Raw genomic sequence first — 19168 nt, forward strand, 5'->3', positions numbered from 1 at the left:
TTCATTTGTGTTTGTTGTCCCGGAGTATTAGGCTGCGTTTGATTTCAGAGACAAGGACACAAATACAGAGACAGAGTAGAATTTTTGTCTTTGTCCCTGTTTGATTTTGAGAGACAGATATAGAAATAGGAGACTTGGTTACGATGAAACAGATTTGTTAAAGTGAACAAAGATTGAATTTTGACAAAGTCGAGACAATGCCCTTTCCCGTTGTGGTCAATTACAATTTCTCGATTTACCTTCTCACAGATGATCATAAGACCGACCGTATAAGATCGCAAGGATGACGGATTCCATCTTTGACAGCCAAAGTTTATGTTTGCCAAATCACAAAAATAAGAAAAATCATATAAAATTAAACAGCTTAAGATCGAAATAAAACGACAGATTTATTATAAATGTGAAAAATTTTTATATATACACATAATTTTGAATTTTTTTCCAGCCTTTTCTTAACCATGATTCGATATTAAAAAGAACACAAAACCATGGACAACCAAAAGGCTTCTCCAGATCTCAGCCGTCGATCATCACCCAAACATCTGATCGAGCAGGATCACGACGGCCATCGCGAGACACGCGTCGAAATCCGACTCGACCACGAGGCGAAACACGTCCCCGCCTAAGGCGGCTCCGCCTGCGGGCTCCTTCCGGCGGACCTCCGCCACCGCCCGCCGCCCCTCGTCGTAGACGCGACAGCTCCGCCGCGCGTACGACCCTTTGATCTCGTACCCGCCGCCGCCGACGCCGACGCGGCCCTGCAGGCGGCGGGGCTTCATGTGCGCTAGTGCCCCGCCGTGGCGGAGGCTCACCTGCCGCTTGACGGAGTAAACCGGGTCGACGGTGTCCTCGCCGTCAAATATCAGCCACGTCGCCCCGAGGCTTAGTTTCTACAAATTAATCACTGAAAAATTATCCTCAAAACGCATAATTCAGATCGAACTGTAACTTCATAAATGCACGTACGTAAATACCTTTCGACGGAGAGTGAGCAATGGGTTGCCGCAACTGTCCATGAGGACGAGCGCGCCGGCGGCGGAGCCATAGACGTCGACTCGAAAGACCAAATCGCCCTTCGAGTCGAAGACGGTGAACCCGCTGCAACCGAACAGCAACGACTTCCGCCACACCGTCAGCGACACTGCGCCGCCGTCCTCCTTCCGGACGACGGAGGCGCCCGGCGTCTCCTCAGCCGAAGCTGCGGGCGTCGTGTTGGGATGGACCTTCGCCATGGAGAGTGATTGGGAGAAGGAATTGGGCGAGCAGCAATATATAGAGATTTAGTTGACAAAACTGCCCTTGGGAATGGTGGTATTTACTGACACGTGTATACGTTGGAGAATTACGATATCTTGCTGATTTTTAAAATTCTTTAGGAGGCGTTTGGTTTGAAAAATTTTTCAAATAATTTTTTAGATAATTAAGAAGCATAATTAATGGTTAATGACATAAGCTATAGTTGTTTCGCGATCGAGAATGATCGGACCGACCTTCTCTTTACATGTCTCGTTCAATCCACATCATGAATCGAGTCGAGAAAGGGTTCGACTATTTTGCTTCTATAACCTACTTTTATGTTTCATAGATGTGTGGCAAAATCTCGACCTTAACATGGTCAAACCAAACAGTGTGATGAATCAAGACAGCATTGAATTGATCACATGTATTCACTTTGATTTTTCAAAAGCTCATGAATCACCAAAGGCGTGCTTCATCGCCACTCCTTGACAAAATTATTACTACCACTCAAACTTGTACCCCATAACGATTTTTTCTTTTTAAAAAAAAAAAAAAAAAGAAAAAGAAAAATATTGGTCTACACTAAAATCCAAAATTTAGGGTGCAAATTAATGCATCCCTTTTCCTAGACAAAATCATTTTACCTAAAAGATGGTTAGCTCGGATTTCTAATCAATGCCCCCTAAGAAAACAACATTAGGGGTAGTTTAACTTAATGTTGTTAATTATCTCCCACTAATGGGTGCTTATTTGTGATTAGCTAGGCACTTTCATATATATATAAAGAATTCCTTGAACCCCTAGAAAGTAGGCAACATGTTTGGACATGTTAAGCCCCCTTGACCACATGGATTAGCTACATAATTAGGAGCCATGAGTGCTAATTATGCCAATCCCAAAGTATAGTTTACAATGAATCGTCAAGGTGAACCGAATGCTATCGCCATTATCGATCAATTTTATCGATGGAATCGAATAATGTATAACTTATTCGTTGGTATTGTTGCCTTTAGAGTGATAATTTGAGTTGGTATGTCGTAAATATGGACTGAATGAGTTAACTTAATTTAATCTTTTAATTAAAATAAAATCTTAAATTCGAAGTGCACTGGCAGGGATCGCACAGTTGTTTAAATATTACAGATGCATTGAACCTCGGCATATGAAACTCTGAGAGCACGCTGAGGTTTCATTAGGTTCACAAAGTCTTCAAGATCAAATAAAATCTAAAATTGAAGACTTATAAGAATCTACATACTTCCTCATTGCTCTTGCCATTAATGCTCTGGTGGTTTTTATCTGACCATGTGTTTAGAAGTTGTGTTGCAAGATCAAATTTCCATCTCTGATTGCATAGAATTTTCTTCAGAATTCAATGTTGCTGAGAGTATGTTAAAAGTTGGCAAATCCTGCACAGTTGCAGAGAGGATGATGATGCCTGCTAAAAGTGTGCAGTAGAGAAAGACAGACAATTACAAGATTATTTACAATGAAATGCAGCAGAACCGAGTAGAAAACATATAAAATGCTCAGTTGTGTATTGAAAAAAGGATAATTGTCGTGCTATTTTCGCAGGAAAGACACATGATAACAGCATGAATTAGAAGGGGGGAAATTAACCTGAACAATGTTATGTCAATAGTAGAATCAAGGGGAAGATCATACACCTATCATGCTATGAATAATGCTGATCATTGCAAATTGCACTGGTGAATGTTCAGGAAGCAGAAAATCTTACCTTTGAACTGTGACTGAAATTTTTTTTTTTTCAAATGCCAAAGAAATCAGCTAAAATGTATTGTGGAGATACAGACATCCTTGGGGATCCTACAATTGGTATCAGAGCGAGGCCGCTCTTCACCGGACTAATCGCCGGATGAGCCATGATCCGGATCTAACCATGTAGGTTGAACCTTAAAAACAAAGGAAGTAGGGGCTCCCGTGTTTGAATCAAGAGGACTAGACACCGGACAGGAAATCCTAGTAGGTCGGGTAGACCGAGGGGCATGAAGTCCTGGTTGCGGCTGGGCAGGCCGCTCTTCACCGGACTAATCGCCGGATGAGCCATGATCCGGATCTAACCATGTGGGTTGAACCTTAAAAATAAAGGAAGTATGGGCTCCCGTGTTTGAATAAAGAGGACCAGACACCGGGCAGGAAGTCCTAGTAGGTCGGGTAGACCGAGGGGCATGAAGTCCTGGTTGCGGATGGGCAGGAAGTCCTAGTAGGTCGGGTAAACCGAGAGGCATGAAGTCCTGGTTGCGGCTGGGCAGGAAGTCCTAGTAGGTCGGCTGGTAGACCGAGGGGCATGAAGTCCTGGTTGCGGCTGGGCAGGAAGTCCTGGTTGCGTCTGGGCAGGAAGTCCTAGTAGGTCAGGGTGGACCGAGGGGCAGGAAGTCCTGGTGGGTCGAAGATTCAGACATCAAACGGAGGCTTTCCATTTGAGGGGGGTCTGTGGTCCTTTGTTTGAGGGGGGGATTGTTGGATTGCAAAGGTGCAAACATAGTCCCACATCTAAAACACATGGGAAAGATCATGGATTTAAAAGGATGAAAAGTATCTCCATTGGCATGAGGCCTTTTGGGGAGAGCCTAAGAACAAAACCATGAGGGCTTAGGCCCAAAGTGGACAATATCATGCCATTGTGGAGATGTGGACATTTTTTAGACCCTACACAAACTTCAATCCTTCATTATATGCTGATACTTTGGGTAAATTAGATGCATTGGCTTGGAGTTTGGGGTCACTCTATGCAGCTCCTACAATTCCAAAATCACCACTTTAGACTCTCTTTTAATCTCATTTTGCAAATTTGAATGCCTGAAAAATATGAATATAAAGCTCTTGTTCTAATTAACTTCCACGTCGTTAAAATCAGGGGCTAGATTGCTCTAATTGGAAAAGACATATGAACAGCAGAGTACAAGACTTTCAGCACAATCAGGTATCAACAATCACCATAATTCTAAGTTCTAGCTATCGTTGACCAATCTTAGTCTAATTGGTTTCATTTACCTTACTCAAAATTAAGGTATTGCAACTACTAATACACGGAGTGAATAAGTCCGGTTCAAGACTTTTTTTTTTAAAACGGAGAATAGATATGTATCTTTAACAGCAATGAGATTTCAATCCTTCATAAATTGACTTCAAGATTCAAAAAACACATGCAAGTATTTACAAAATTTGCCAGTGCCAATTAATAGAGAGAAGAAGAGTCATTAGAGATAGGCAAGAAACATTAAATTTTCACAAATTGTTATTCTATACAACAATAATAATTAAGCCTTATCCCACTAAGTGAGGTTGATACAGAATTGTTATTCTATATAATTAGCTTTTTCAAGCCAGACAAACTAAATGCATTGTGTCAATTAGATGGGTAGATAGGGCAAAACATGACTCAACTTAAAGAATGAGACAACTGGAATCATTGTTTTGAGATTTTTTTTTTTGTCTTGGTCACAAAGATGCAATTACGTTATATTAGATATGAAATTATACTTCATTTTGAATAAAAATAACACGGCTAAATCTCTTCTAACAATGTCAATGTACAAATACAAATCCAAATCTTTAGCCAAAAAGGTAATCCACCAGACCAAACAACTAATAATATTGTTTAAATTTTTATTTGTACTATCAACTCAAATGAGATTCTTCATTGATATAGCTTAGCCTTTTTTTTTTCTCAGTTCTAAATCAATTCATTCAAGTTTAAAAACTAATGGAACCAAGAGACTATGAAGTTATAAAATGACAAATAGCAATTGACAAGCTACTGACAAGTTACGTATATTTTTGAACAAGAATACGCTAGAATAATTAAAATTTGATTTTAAAAGCCAGAACATAGTTTGCAATCTTGCCATCGTTGAGTTACTTTCACACATCAGATCTTGGAATTTAATTAAGAGTTCCCTCTAAACTAAGTATACCATATGCAGAATTTCAACCAAATTCCCTGAAGCATGTTCATCAAGCTGTTTTATCTTTCTCGCTAAGAGATCACATAGGATCAATTTAATCTAGAAGCCTCCCACGAGCCCGGCTCACCCAAAAATCTTTTGTAAACATATAGAAACAATATTTCAGTATTGATGCTGAAAAAAAAAATTCAATTGATAGCTATAACTTGTTCATCTTCTAGGCAATTTGGTATTTTGGTGAAAAATTGACTAGTATGGTTCAAGCTCACCGTTCACTGCATTTGCGGACTGAAGCATGGGGCTAAGAATACAAAATCCCTCAACTAGAACAACAGTGAACAGTATGACAATAAAGTTAATAGAATTACTTGGTTTACAAAATCCTAGGAATAGACGCCACAAAAAAATACTAATAGTTATGCATGATGAAATTTAACATAAGATTAGTTCCTTGATTAATAGTGCATAAGCAAAATTTCAAGTAGACAAAAATAAGGAAGTGATTTAACTAAGGATCCTTTTTTGATATTGAAATACTTCAATATATCTGTATATTTCTGTTCTGTTATAAGCATGTTACCAGTAACCCAGGCAGCAAATTTGTAACTACAAGGACTTCACCAATTTTCCATCTCAATGGTATTGATATAACTCATGTTTACTTGGTTAAGAAAGTGAAAAAGATGAACGTGCTAGACAGAAAGTAGGGCTCTCATGATCCAGCAACATAACATCAAACAAGTTATCGCTTGGTCCAAAAACATAGTACACCCAAAAGACCGTGGTGGAAAAGCCCTTCAAAGTCGTCCATGAAACAAAGAAAAGAACTTCGCTAGCTAAATCAAAATCACGTTAGCGAAGTGAGCGCATCGCTGCGGCGGAACCACCATGAAGCAGCGGCGATGATGATAGATAACACCGAGAAGGAGATTGGTTTGAGGATGGAAACCTGATGTCGCTCTGGTTCGCAATCGACCAAGAGGAGCTCTGTTGCCCGCTATGAGCCTATGACGATACTCAATGAGAGCGGTTTTTAGTCCCACATCGTTCCGCAATTGCAGGGAGAGAGCAGGCGCTACTGTATAAGATAGAAGCTGTGTCCGACGTTGGATCATACTTACCTGGACGGGGTCGACGGGCGATCAAGAAGGCTCGTGGCCTAAATCAACGACCTCCATTGCACTACGGAGGGGCGTTGGTTTACCATCTCCCCAAGTGGGAGAGTGGACGTCATAATTTGTGATAGAGGGGGTACGCGCCCGCGCGGCCCCCGCCAGTGCTAATTAAAATTTTTTCAAGACTAAACGTGGTTAATACTAAAGGGAAGATTTAATTGGAGATGGCCCCACATTTTTTTCGTGAGTATTTTATAAAACAATTATTCTGAAATCTAAATAGCGCCGTATAAAAGGCACATTTTAACGAATATAATAATATTGCACAGGGAGCAATTTGTAACTCTCAAAGCCTCATTTCCATCAGACAGTAAGGTCATTTCATAGTTGTGTTCTTGGTGCCACTTTATTCAGTTCGCATTGCAATCATATATGGAAGCATCTTTTTGGAGAACTTCGTCATGTTTCACTCATTTTGATCGTCATGTTTTACTCCATCAAGAATCCGAAGCAAATTCAATTGCTATTCCGAAACAGTGCTTCTCTGCAACCACTCAATGCCCTTTAAAGTGGCGAAAACCAACCGAGAAGGCCATGCAAATCTCCACTTCGTAACCAACTGACGAGACAGTATAAAAAAGACGTTCTTTCACGATAACTTGGAGAAAAAAAAACTGGTCGAACTTGCACGTTAGTGAGTGACGGTGTTGCTCCGGCAGAACCACTATGACACAGCAGAGATGACGATCAATACCACCGAGAAGGGAGGCAGGTTGGAAATTTGATATTCCGCTTCAAAGGAGAAGGGCGCGTGGGGAGGAAAACGAATGTTTCATTAGTCCCACATCGCGAATAACTAGTGGGATTGAGTAAGCGGAGGTGTATAAGAGCCGAGCTGTGTGCGACAATTAAACATACTTACCTGGACGGGACCGACGGGCGATCAAAAAGGTCCGTGGTCTAAATCAATGGCCTTCATTGCACTTGGAACGGTTGTTGGTTTACCATCTCCCCAAGTGGGAGAATGGACGTTATAATTTATGTTAGAGGGGTACGCGCTTGCGCGGCCCTGCCAATAAAACTTCAAATTTTTCTTCGTTCGATAAAATTCACTATTTTTCAGACAATATCTAAATGATCTTGTAGAAAAATAAACAAATTCATGTCTTTATACCACTATGACATGTAATGTATGTTAATAAAAAAATATGAATATAATAAATATGTAATATATGGGTCTTATACGTGATATATAACAATATTTAAATTGATAAATGTAGATTTTTTTAAAAAAGAATAAAATAAAACGACATATTCTATGGTGTGAAACCACTCGATTGTTCCTCGACAAGCGCCTCACGCTGAAATGACGGCGGCTATATCGTCTATCCATCCGACGGCCGCGATTTAATCCATCACCTCCGGCTTTCTCCTCCGATTTCTCGCCGGCTTCTCTCTCTCTCTTCGTCTTCACGCGCTCCCAGAAGCGAGGAATCAGCATCCGCCCTCTATATAAACCACCCGCGCTCGCTCCAGGTCTGCGGCGGAAGCTGGTGGAGCTCCGAAGATGGTCACTGACCACCTGAAACCCTAGGCTGCAACTTAGATCCATCCCTCTTTCTCCGATCGATGGGACCCGGAGCGTGCGCCATGGAGGTCCTCGGAAGCCCCAGATTCGCCGAGGCGTGCCTTGTAGGGGGTCTCCTCCTCGCTCTTTCCTTCCTCTCCGTCCGCCTCCAGTCGTTTCTCCCCGGGGTGAGGCTCCCAGGGATCCGCCGCCGGAGGAAGCGTCCGGTAAGGGTCTACATGGACGGGTGCTTCGACATGATGCACTACGGCCACTGCAATGCCCTGCGCCAGGCCCGGGCGCTCGGAGATCAGCTCGTTGTTGGGGTGGTGAGCGATGAAGAGATCAAGGCGAATAAGGGGCCGCCTGTCACTCCTCTCCATGAAAGGTGGACATTTGACATCTTATTAAGGGTTACCTGAGATATGGAGTATAGGATTTTAAACTGTAACTCGTCTTTGACTTCTTTTTCTTTTATTAAAAAAGTGCTCTGGCAATTGCTCGGTTTTCGTTTTCATTTTCTCGTAGTCTTGACTTTGGTTTCGCTACGTTAACTGATGTTTTCCCCCTTTACTCGAATTTCTTAATATATGACTCTAAACAGTATTTCGTAATTTAGGCTTACTGCGTCCTTTGGACACTGGTTAGAATTGAATTTTTGCCTCAATATTAGTAAATTTAATTAAACCTTCAATTTTACGATGATTACTTCCTTTTGTTTCAGTGGTTGAAATACAATTCTTGTCTTTGAATAGTTGTGTTTGCTCACCGGTTCGCCCTAAAGAAGTCAGAAATAAAGACCAATTTGTTCTGAGCACTCGATAATTCTACAATTGTTTGAAATTTTTTACTACTATATTTTGACCTTTCAGTTCGCAATGATTCATGGAAATTTCTAATTGTTTATACTATAATTCTTTTCCATGGGGTTATTACTCAAATTCTCCAGATTCAATTTTGATGGATGTCTGATTCGAGAGGTTGCTGTTTTGATGTCCTCAACCGCTTAGTACCTAACATGAATTGACACTTTAACTATCATGATGTTGTTTTCATCTTCTTCTGTTAAGGTTGATATGCACTATATCCCAACTCAGTGATTCCATTTCAGTCAATTCGGCTGTTTTTTTTACATCTCAATTTGTTTTAGTTTTTCATGTTACGTAAAGTTTTGGGAAAATTTCATGTCACCTCCCAAGGTTTTTACCTTTCTCATAACGGCCTTAAGTTCTGACATTGCCAAAATAGCCCCAGAGTCTAAAACTCGTCATTTTTCCTTTTAGCCACAACGCTATTAAGTTGCTTAATGGAATGATTTGATAGTTTCAACTCCAATGAAATGATATCACATATTTGTCTTGTCATCATTCCGATTTTCAACTTTTTGTGTGTGTGTGTGTGTGTGTGTGTGTGTGTGTGTGGCATCTTGACAATATTAAAACTCCTGAGGGGGTGTTTTGAGAAAGTAGATAAATGAAATAAATTTTCCCATAAAGTTTTTCTCCCACTCTTTTTCAGTCTCTTGAGAGAGAGTTTTGCATCTCCCCTCTAGGTTAGAAAATTTATATGGATCTGATGTTAGATATGATTGTGATGGTATCGACAATCCCTTGATTTCCCCACTCAAATTGATTCATAAAGAAGGGAACAATGATGGCAGTCTAGTCTGATGCTCTTGCCTGAGTTCAGATTATTATACCAATATTAACCATAAAAGTTTAAGTAATCACTTTAAGTACATCTCATCTCAAACTCATATGCTTTCTTGTTTATACTTCTCCACAATTTGTCCTTCTGTCTGTCTGTTGCTTCACTTGTTCCTCTTTCCCTTTTCCTTTTTCTTGGTCTTCTTTCTTAACTGTCAAATTATCTGGATCGGCCAATTAAGAATAACTTTTTATGTCTATGTAAAAGTCTTCATTGCGCCAATTATGGTCTTCGTTTCAGTGGCATTGGGTTAGTTTGTAAACAAAGTTGCACTTCATGGTTATTTATAGATCTAAACATTGTCACCTTTGTAATTCTTTCATATTTCCTATTTTGATAGGATGATTATGGTAGGTGCAGTGAAGTGGGTTGATGAGGTCATTCAAGATGCCCCTTATGCTATAACTGAAGAATTCATGAAAAAGTTGTTTACTGAATACCAGATAGATTATATTATCCACGGGGATGATCCTTGTCTGTTGCCTGATGGTACTGATGCATATGCCCTGGCCAAAAAGGCTGGTCGATATAAACAAATTAAAAGAACTGAAGGAGTATCAAGCACCGATATTGTTGGTACTGATCATGCCTTTCGTTTTATCATTTGCCTTTAATTTCTAGCCCTCTTTTGTAATCTGAACAGCATTTCTTTGAATGCATTTAGTCTGAAACAGATAGGCCATTCATCTTTTTGCCAAATCGGTGGGATTAAAATACAGGAATTCTTTCTACAGTGGCATGCTAAGTTTGATTTAAATTATTTAATGACAAGTAACAACATATTCAAGCACAATCTTGTTAGCAGAGCATAAAATATATTTTTTGATGCTCTCAACAGATTCATCATTACAAGGTCTTCAGTTTGCTTATCAACATTCCTTAAATTTTCAAAGTCATATCATCCATAATAGAAGTGCATAATTTGATTTGTCATTGTGAATTTGGTCTGGTTCAACTTTCAATTTTTGCTACATGATCAGCTTGCATTCAACTTAAAACATGTGACTACCTGTTCAATTTTATCACAATGCATACCTTGCAGCATTAAGATCCATGTGGAAGATTTTTGCCCCTAGGTAAAGTGCTGTGTTGGCAACACATCTGCATTTTGCATTCTGCAAAGTTTTCACATTGGTCTATCACTGTCATTACCTTTTTATTTGTATCCATCTTGGAATTTCTAGATCTATATAGTGGTCTAAATATATATTTTTGGTTTCTTTTGTGACACAGCACTAAATCGAAATCATCAAATCACATAGAAAATTAACATAAAAAATTAATAAAATTAGGGATAACTACCTCACACAGAGAAAAAGAACACATGCATATTAAGCTAAAGAGATTAAAGCTAAATTTTTTATATTAAAAGTTGAAATACTTCGAAACAACAACTCTTTTATAGATTCTAGGTTCAATTATAACCATATTAGGAAAGAAATAGGGCTAATTAGGAAATATAATAAATCAAAAGGACTCCTATCAAATTAGAAGATAATCCAACCGAATTAATAAATGTTAAACTTTTGACACCTAAAATACGACAATGACCTAATCATTTAGAAATTTAAAATTTGAATCAATGTCTTTTGATTGTGTGCATCATTCTCCTCCAATGAGTAAAACTAAACCCCTGATGAGCTGTTACAATCTATGATTGGGCCAACCTTTACAATGTGTACGGAAAAACAATACCATTATTTGATTCTTGTCCTTTAAGCACTATAATATCTTTTTTATCTTGTTCTTTGGTAGTCTCTTCCAATGAGAAATTGATGATTTGTGTTCTTTCCTCTAGCTTCAACTTGGCTTCTTTCCTTTTTGGTGGTCCTTTACAATGAATAAGAAAATATTTCAATTTGTCATAGGTCAGGATGAGGTCCATACTACTCAATAGTCATAGGGGATTGAAAGTTGCAATGCTAAGGATGAATATGTAGAAACACAACTTGTGACAAAATCAATACTAATACTACCACTGATTGTATTCCCTATATAACGTTGTCCAGTTTCGCATTTATCAATGTTTTGGCTTCTTTCTTTTGTTCTAGAGTCCATTAAACTTAACTAGTCTCTTAGCACATTTGAATTCTATGCTGGTACCTATTGAAATTAGCATATACAGGTCGCATGCTACTTTGTGTAAGGGAGAGATCACTTGGTGGTAGTAATCATTCTTCTTTGCAAAGGCAGTTCAGCCATGGGCACAACCAGAAAGTTGATGATGCAGGGTCTGCTGCAGGAACTCGTATATCCCATTTCTTGCCTACATCTCGGCGAATCGTGCAATTTTCAAATGACAAGGTATAATACTAGAGCAGTTTCCATATTAAATGCTACTATTATAGTTGGCATATTTGCTACTATCATTTGACTAAAAAATTCGATTCCAACTAGAAAATTCATTTCTTGACAATTGACGTCACTTTTCGTATTGGCAAATAGCTTGAGATTTTGTTTGTGTTTGCCAAAAAGGATGTGCTTGTGGTCTTGTACTAAAATACTAGTTCACCAAATTGTCTTTTTCAATAATCCTTAATGCTGAAGAATAACAATGTTCTTTGTTGTAATTGAGCTTTGTCAAGTATATCAACACCACTTGCAGGGTGCGGCATACATTCTAATTTTATGTTTTCAGACATTGTGTTACTCTTGGGAGATACAAATTAACAATCATTAAACAGACAGCTGTGCAAACAGTGCATTCTGAGATATGTTGAGTCAGCAGGTTCTTGTGTTTGTGTTCTTACCACAGGAAGTTGTTTTTCTGATTTAATCATTCTAAATCCTGTGTAAAGTTAACTGCTCAAGTTATCTAAAGCTTTCCTCATTGTTAGTGTAATTTTAAATTCTTGTTCTTTTTGTGTTTTTTAAAATTTTGGCTTCAAGTCTAGTCATGGTATTTGTCCTTACCTTGTTTTTTTCCCCATTTTTTATACAGGGTCCAGGTCCTGATGCACGTATAATTTACATGGATGGTGCATTTGATTTATTCCATGCTGGACATGTGGAGGTGTGATATGCTTTCTTTTCCCCTGTTATACTGCAGTAACTGTATGACTCCGTTTTCTATACATGACATTTAAAAGGATATTTGACTTTTGGGAAATTTGTTCAATTTTAAATATTCAAAACAAAAATCCACTGCATTACCAACTCCAGGACAGTTAGAGCTCATCATTGGATGTTGCATCATTCAGATTCTCATGCTTCCTAGATTTTGAGTAGTCCTTTTGTGCCATTAGAGAAAAGATAGGATGCTTCAATTGAGAAACAGAATCGAGGATTGGGAACCTGATAGCTTCATTATGATTCTCCCCTTATAGCAGAGGGGAAACTTCATATGAAACATTTTGCAGTTCCTAATGTATCAGACTTTTAGTTGAATAAGGTTAATCACAACAATTGCAAAAACCCTAATTTAATTAGTATCAATTGAAGTAATTGATAACAATGGATGGAGTAGGTTTCTAATTTTTTGAAGTACTATAAGGACATCCTAGTGGTGTTTTTTCAAGGCTTTCATTCCTTGATGTGATCAAGGCTGAGAATCTACAAGTTTGGATGTGTCTTGTTAATAACATGGCAGCATTGCATGCTTCATACAATAGCAGTGATCTCTGTTGTTCGGTCATCAGTTGATCCAGGTTTCTTTGAGACATTATTGTCATCATTCCATTTTGTCTGTCTACTAAATTACTGTGTGGATAGGTCATAACACTAAGAGCAACATAAGCCAAAGACCTAACAACACACCATGCTCCTTAATAGACCAAAAATCGAGCAGATCTGATTGGATCATCCTAAAGGGTAGCAAATTGGCATCACTGAACCATTCTCAAGGGTAGTAACTGGACATTACTGGATATGTGCACACTTATTCTTCTGAACAGTAATGATTTTGCAAATTTCATCCACTCCTGGTGTCATCACTTTCCAAACAACCTATTAAAAAAAGAAAGTTAATAAACATTTAACCAAAAAAAGTGCATTAATGAACAATCAAGGACAAAAAAAATATGACAAGAAATTATGAGTTGCGCTTCAAATCACCTTCTATATTTGTAACAAATGTAAGAATAATGCTCGAATGAAGTTATAATGTTAAATTATAAGCAATGTTAAACATAAAATACATACCATGGTTAAATAAATTAAATATGATGAAGCGTATATTATAGATGCTACAAGGAAACAAAGGTATTGGGATAAGATCTACATACAAAAGGACAAAAAATGATGGAATTTAAAGAAGCTACAACATATAATTTGTATATGAGAAGACCAAATAGTGTGGTCCTCATTCCTCACTGTTAAGCATGTTAGGTGGTCCTCACTTCTTATCTTCTTAGTTCAATGAGATGAAACAAGAAGACTGAAGACTTTTAAAATAACAAGTGAAAGCGTTGCCTACTCAACCTCCTCACCTCACAACCTACAACTCCCAAGCTACAAAACCAAGCAGCAAAAACCTTTGCTGTGTTGAGAGGAATGTGGCTGCTGCAGTAACCAGTATAGAAGACGCTGCCACCTCTATGAATATTTTTAGTGTCTGAAACACCAGCCTAGATTAGTCATGTACCAGGGTCTGATACATTGCTCTGTGGACAAAGGGGGGAGGCTGGGTTTATCTCTCGTCCCGCCGCCGCCGCCGCCGCTCCCCCCCCCCCCCCCCCCCCCCCCCCCCCCCCCCCCCCCCCCCCCTCTCTCAAGATTGCACCCTAATGTATTCCAATTTATGACTACTAATTTCTCATTTCTCAACAATTAAAATTGTTACTCTGCTGTTTTATGTTGTACATAGTAAATATTTCTATGTTGTGGTTATGGTTCTAGCATAGTTGAGGCAATTCTTTTGTCTTGGACTTTGAAGTAACATTTAATAGTAACCTTTCAGTCATAATAAAAGGTCAAACATCCAGCTAGTGCACTGGGAAGTATTACAGCATTTTCCTTTTCCGTTAGAGTTGCTCATTAAAAAAAAAAAGTTAATTGCTTTAATTCTGGACCGATCTTTTTGTGCCTAACATATGGTCTACCATTGCCCTGACTATTGTCTTCATGTGCAGATACTACGACTTGCTCGAGAACTTGGAGATTTCCTTCTTGTAGGAATTCATACAGATCAAACAATCAGGTTGCTTACTCAGTTTCAGGCTCATTTATCAATTAATTGTGAAACTTGGTCAGAGAAATAATCATTATATTATTTCATTTGCAGTGCCACTCGAGGACCTCATCGTCCAATAATGAATCTCCATGAGAGAAGCTTGAGTGTTTTGGCTTGCCGTTATGTAGATGAAGTGATAATTGGTGCCCCTTGGGAAGTTTCAAAGGATATGGTTGGTGCCTATTAAACTTCTTGTGTGTAACCCATATAACTCACTAACAAGAAATGATTTCTTAATCAAAACCTTGGTTTGGCTGTATGAAGTAGCTGACCTAATGTTTCTTCATCTGTATGATTATTGACAATATAAAAGGGGTAAATGCCTCAAGTCATATATAAGTATTGGGTGTTCTGCTACAGCATATACCAACTTTTTCATTGCACTAGAACTTTCATAAGTGAATAATTTTGATTTCGCTGGAAATAATCTGACCTAAGGCAACGAACTGAGACACCCAGTCAGCATTTGACTATCAAAAAGAATAATACCTTACTATTCTTCATTTTGTTTCCGTCTTTCTTTTTTGATCCTCTACACTAATCATCGGAGTCATCACCATCAAAGTTGCTATAGTTGGAGATCAGACTTCTATGTAGCACATGTTTATACAAAAGTGCTACTTTGTCCACCTCGTTTGACCTCTGACGATAGTAGCTTCGGCAGCAGTGACTTTGATAGAAAGGATCGGCGACAAGAGAGAAGGGGAGGAAAAAAATAGACATAGTAGAGGGAGTTGGGAAGGAATTTCTATTATTTATTAATTTTTATTTTTGAATAAAATTGGTGATTGAACATCCTAGACAATTTTCCATCACCCTTCAATAATTTAATTTTGGAGTTTTGATAATTTGATCATTTTGGTAAGTTCATATATGCAACTGTATTTAGTTTATGAGTTTGGCAATATGCCCCATAGTTTTGTATGATTTGAAGCATTTACCTAGTAAAAAGACATGGGTTCCATTGATAATCATATTTATAGTTTTATTTCTCAAAGTTTGGTTAAAGGATGTTTTTCATGAAGTTTGTTCATATACCAGCTTGTGTGTTCTTGTTGGAATTTTGATTAGTATATTAGCATAGATGATCTATGGTTCTCTAATTCAAAAAATGCTGACACGAGTCAGAATCCTGTGTGAATGTTGCAGTCACCAACCTTCAACATTTATATGACAATTTTAATTATACAGATACTTTCTACTAGTGTCAGTCTGAGAATTTGGCTGATGAACTTGAAGGCTGCGGTTCTAAATATATATTAATTTCTTTCTTATTATTTTTCATTATATGGATGCTTGTATAAGTGTTGGCTATTTATTTGCTTTGTTCAGCGGCAATTTTCTGCACGGGCCAGCATTTGTGGTGGTACCTGCTAGATTAAGCTGACCTTTCTTGTTTGTGTACCTACAGATTACCACATTTAATATCACATTGGTTGTTCATGGAACTATAGCTGAAAATATGGATTTCCTAAAGGTACTGCTATGATTTTGAATGATAACATCAACAGAAGTTGGATAACAGGGCTACTCACACTTTTTTGTCTGTCTAGGAGGATTCAAATCCATATGCTGTTCCCATGGCTATGGGAATCTACAAGCAACTACAAAGTCCTTTGGACATCACAACTAGTACAATCATAAAGAGGATCGTTGCTAACCACGAAGCATATCAGGTATGTTCAAATAGGTCTTGACCTTATCATATTCTGAAGTGTTTTTTAAATTATTATTTTCATTTTTTAACATCATCCTGTTATCATCCTAACTTTCTAAAATCATATTCTAAGTGTTTCTCAAATATCATCTTTAATTGGAGTAATTATCTGAGTGCCATTTGCTCCATAGTCACATATTCTATAGCAGTGTAACAAATCACACCTTAGCTAATTTATCCTACATGCCAAGTTACTTATGCTTGTCCATCCTTCTTGCTGTTCTTACATTGTGATTTGAAGAGGCAAGTTGTTTGTGAGGTGTCAATAATTTTGCGTAAATCAGGCAGTCGCCAGCTTGGTCTAACATTTGCATCACGTAATCACAACTATTTGATCTTACTCTTTACTAAACCTGCTCAGTCAGAACATCTTGCTCAACTATTGTTCAATAATTTTGCGTAAATCAGGCAGTCGCCAGCTTGGTCTAACATTTGCATCACGTAATCACAACTATTTGATCTTACTCTTTACTAAACCTGCTCAGTCAGAACATCTTGCTCAACTATTGTTCCAAGTATTTCACATTTCCAGTTTTTGGTCATTGCTTGCTGCTTTAATCTACTCTTCTGGATTGCTTGAGGTTTGTTTTTATTTTCTTTTACTGCACTTTCTCGACCTGCAGAAAAGAAATGAGAAGAAAGAAGCTAGTGAAAGGAAGTACTACGAGAGCAAGAGCTACGTCTCTGGAGACTGACTCTGCAAAATGTTTACCAGGAAAAGTTATTTCCAGCATCTTAACATTGCTAACTCTTGGAAGCAGTGATCGCGATATCAAGCCGGTTCATCCGCAAATCGAATTTTGTTCATTTCATATTTTTCAGGCGAATCTGCAGTCACTAAATCAGTTAATAGGCTGGAAGGTTGCCAGTGTATCACTAGCTCGGGGCAGCAATTGTTTGATTCGCGTATCTCTCTTTATTAGTAGTAATTTGATCCTGCTATTCCATCCCGAGCTGTTTTGTTTGTAATTCGAACATATTTATCATCTCTATTTAGTGGATTCAACGAACAATATCCAATATAATTTTGGCTCGTTTTAGATTGAAGTAAAATTCTAAGATGCAAATAACTTCAATCCTTATTCAGATGCCTCTGGAAAAAAAACAAAATCTAATTGTTGATGAACAGTTAAATTGATTCTGCTTAGATTTCGGTGGACAATTCACTCCGATCTCAATAATCACGTTTTAGTTTTTTTTTTTTTAATTTTTTTCTCCAGAAAAATTGGATGTGATATATATTCTCTATCTCAGACCCCAAATAATGTCCAATAATGACACATCAACAATGTTAAATGGTGATTAGAAAGAAACAATTAATGGAGTCGTACCTGCGAAGCATAGTTGTAGTACAGTAACCGGCGATCGAATAGGAAACATGATGCTCATGACATGTTTCTTTATATTACGTTACGTCGTCGAGAATGGGGAAGAGCTTCGAGATGAGATTTGAAGTTTAAAAACTCAATAATGGAGGGAGACGGCCAAATGAGTTTGTTATGATAGGAAACGAACAAGGATTGAATCATGATGATCAGACCAGTTGTTGTTTTATTCAATATTAATTAATTAATTGTACACGAGAAGAGAGAGACAGAGAGATGGTAACAGTACTGCTACTGTACTGCCTTTTCTTACTCATGTAAGTAAATTTTAACTGCCCAAGTAAATTTTGATATTATTTATATCATGAACATAATTTTTTATAATATTGAAATCATGTACTATATTTTTGAAATACTCTTTTTATTTTTCTATACGTTTCCCAGTCAATTTCATCGCTTCAAATCAAAATTAATATATTTTTAAAAATCTTATTAATTTGTATATATCTTTATCTAAATTTGCAGTGTAAATTAAGAGTATATTTGTAAATTTTTACTCTACTAATTTAAAAATTCACCACTCTCCGTTATCAAATTCAAATATAAGGACTTAAATATATTTAAAAAAATTTTAAAAGTACATTAATTTTAGTTTGAAGTGATTCAGAGTTCTCTAGATCACTTATACTATTTAAAAATTTAAAAGTTTGATATTTTTTAAATAAAGTGAGCCCTAAGAATTCATTAGTGATATTGGTCAGTAGGTATCATTATCCTAAGTCTTATGATGAGTTTATGATAAATTTTATTCAACTTTTATAATTTTAAAAATTCATCACTCTCAATTTATATTATCGAATTTAGATATGAAGACATAAATATATTAAAGTGATTTTCAAGAATATACTAATTTTGATTTAAAATAATTTAAAATTTTTCTAGATCTATCAGACTATCAGTTAGTTTTATCCATTTCAAGAATATAGTATGTGATTTGAGTATTATGAAAGTTGGATTCGTGATTTAAGTAATACAGAAATTTACTTACGCAGTTGAATAAAATACCTCTTGAATTTTATCTATTTTTTTAAAAAAATTAGTCTTATGGGTTGCAATATTATACCTTGCCTTTATAAAATAATTTTTTTTTAAAAAAAAATACCATTTGAATGTATTATCCTCTCCTTAATTTCCCACACAATTTTTTCAATGTATGTGTTGTACATGACTTAGAATGATTGAATTAATTGATAATTTTTAAAAAAAAAAACAAAAGTGATCACCTTCAATAATTTTATGGATTGTATTTATCCATTAAAATTTATTATTTAAAAAATAAATATAATATAATTAATTTTATTAGAATTATTAGATATGTAGGTACAAAGAAGAGTAAAAA

At 37.1% G+C, this 19168-nt stretch overlaps 2 protein-coding genes and 2 non-coding genes across 4 annotated transcripts; 3 read left to right on the forward strand and 1 right to left on the reverse strand.

Annotated features, from left to right (window-relative positions):
• Window positions 1–390: 390 nt before the first annotated feature.
• LOC141838195 (protein LURP-one-related 8-like) lies at window positions 391–1232 on the reverse strand. Its single transcript, XM_074725606.1, has 2 exons — window positions 975–1232; window positions 391–890 (listed from the first exon to the last, which is right to left on the reverse strand). Exons 1-2 carry the CDS (start codon window positions 1230–1232, stop codon window positions 531–533), a joined length of 618 nt encoding a protein of 205 aa, XP_074581707.1. The 3' UTR covers window positions 391–530.
• A 5049-nt stretch (window positions 1233–6281) lies between these two features.
• Window positions 6282–6442, forward strand: LOC141842476 (U1 spliceosomal RNA). The gene has a single exon (XR_012602914.1). It is a non-coding gene; the product is annotated as a U1 spliceosomal RNA (small nuclear RNA).
• A 755-nt stretch (window positions 6443–7197) lies between these two features.
• Window positions 7198–7356, forward strand: LOC141842459 (U1 spliceosomal RNA). Its single transcript, XR_012602898.1, has one exon. It is a non-coding gene; the product is annotated as a U1 spliceosomal RNA (small nuclear RNA).
• A 345-nt stretch (window positions 7357–7701) lies between these two features.
• On the forward strand, window positions 7702–17459 carry LOC141838193 (ethanolamine-phosphate cytidylyltransferase-like). Its single transcript, XM_074725602.1, has 9 exons — window positions 7702–8238; window positions 9898–10133; window positions 11683–11861; window positions 12499–12570; window positions 14627–14694; window positions 14779–14899; window positions 16139–16204; window positions 16281–16403; window positions 17068–17459. The coding sequence occupies exons 1-9, from the start codon at window positions 7913–7915 to the stop codon at window positions 17137–17139; spliced, it is 1263 nt and encodes a 420-aa protein (XP_074581703.1). The 5' UTR covers window positions 7702–7912; the 3' UTR covers window positions 17140–17459.
• The last annotated feature ends 1709 nt before the right edge of the window (window positions 17460–19168 follow it).

The sequence above is a fragment of the Curcuma longa genome, chromosome 11 (genome assembly GCF_044706935.1).
Source record: "Curcuma longa cultivar G26 ecotype Majalengka, Jawa Barat chromosome 11, ITB_CL_G26_1.1, whole genome shotgun sequence".
Taxonomy (NCBI): domain Eukaryota; kingdom Viridiplantae; phylum Streptophyta; class Magnoliopsida; order Zingiberales; family Zingiberaceae; genus Curcuma; species Curcuma longa.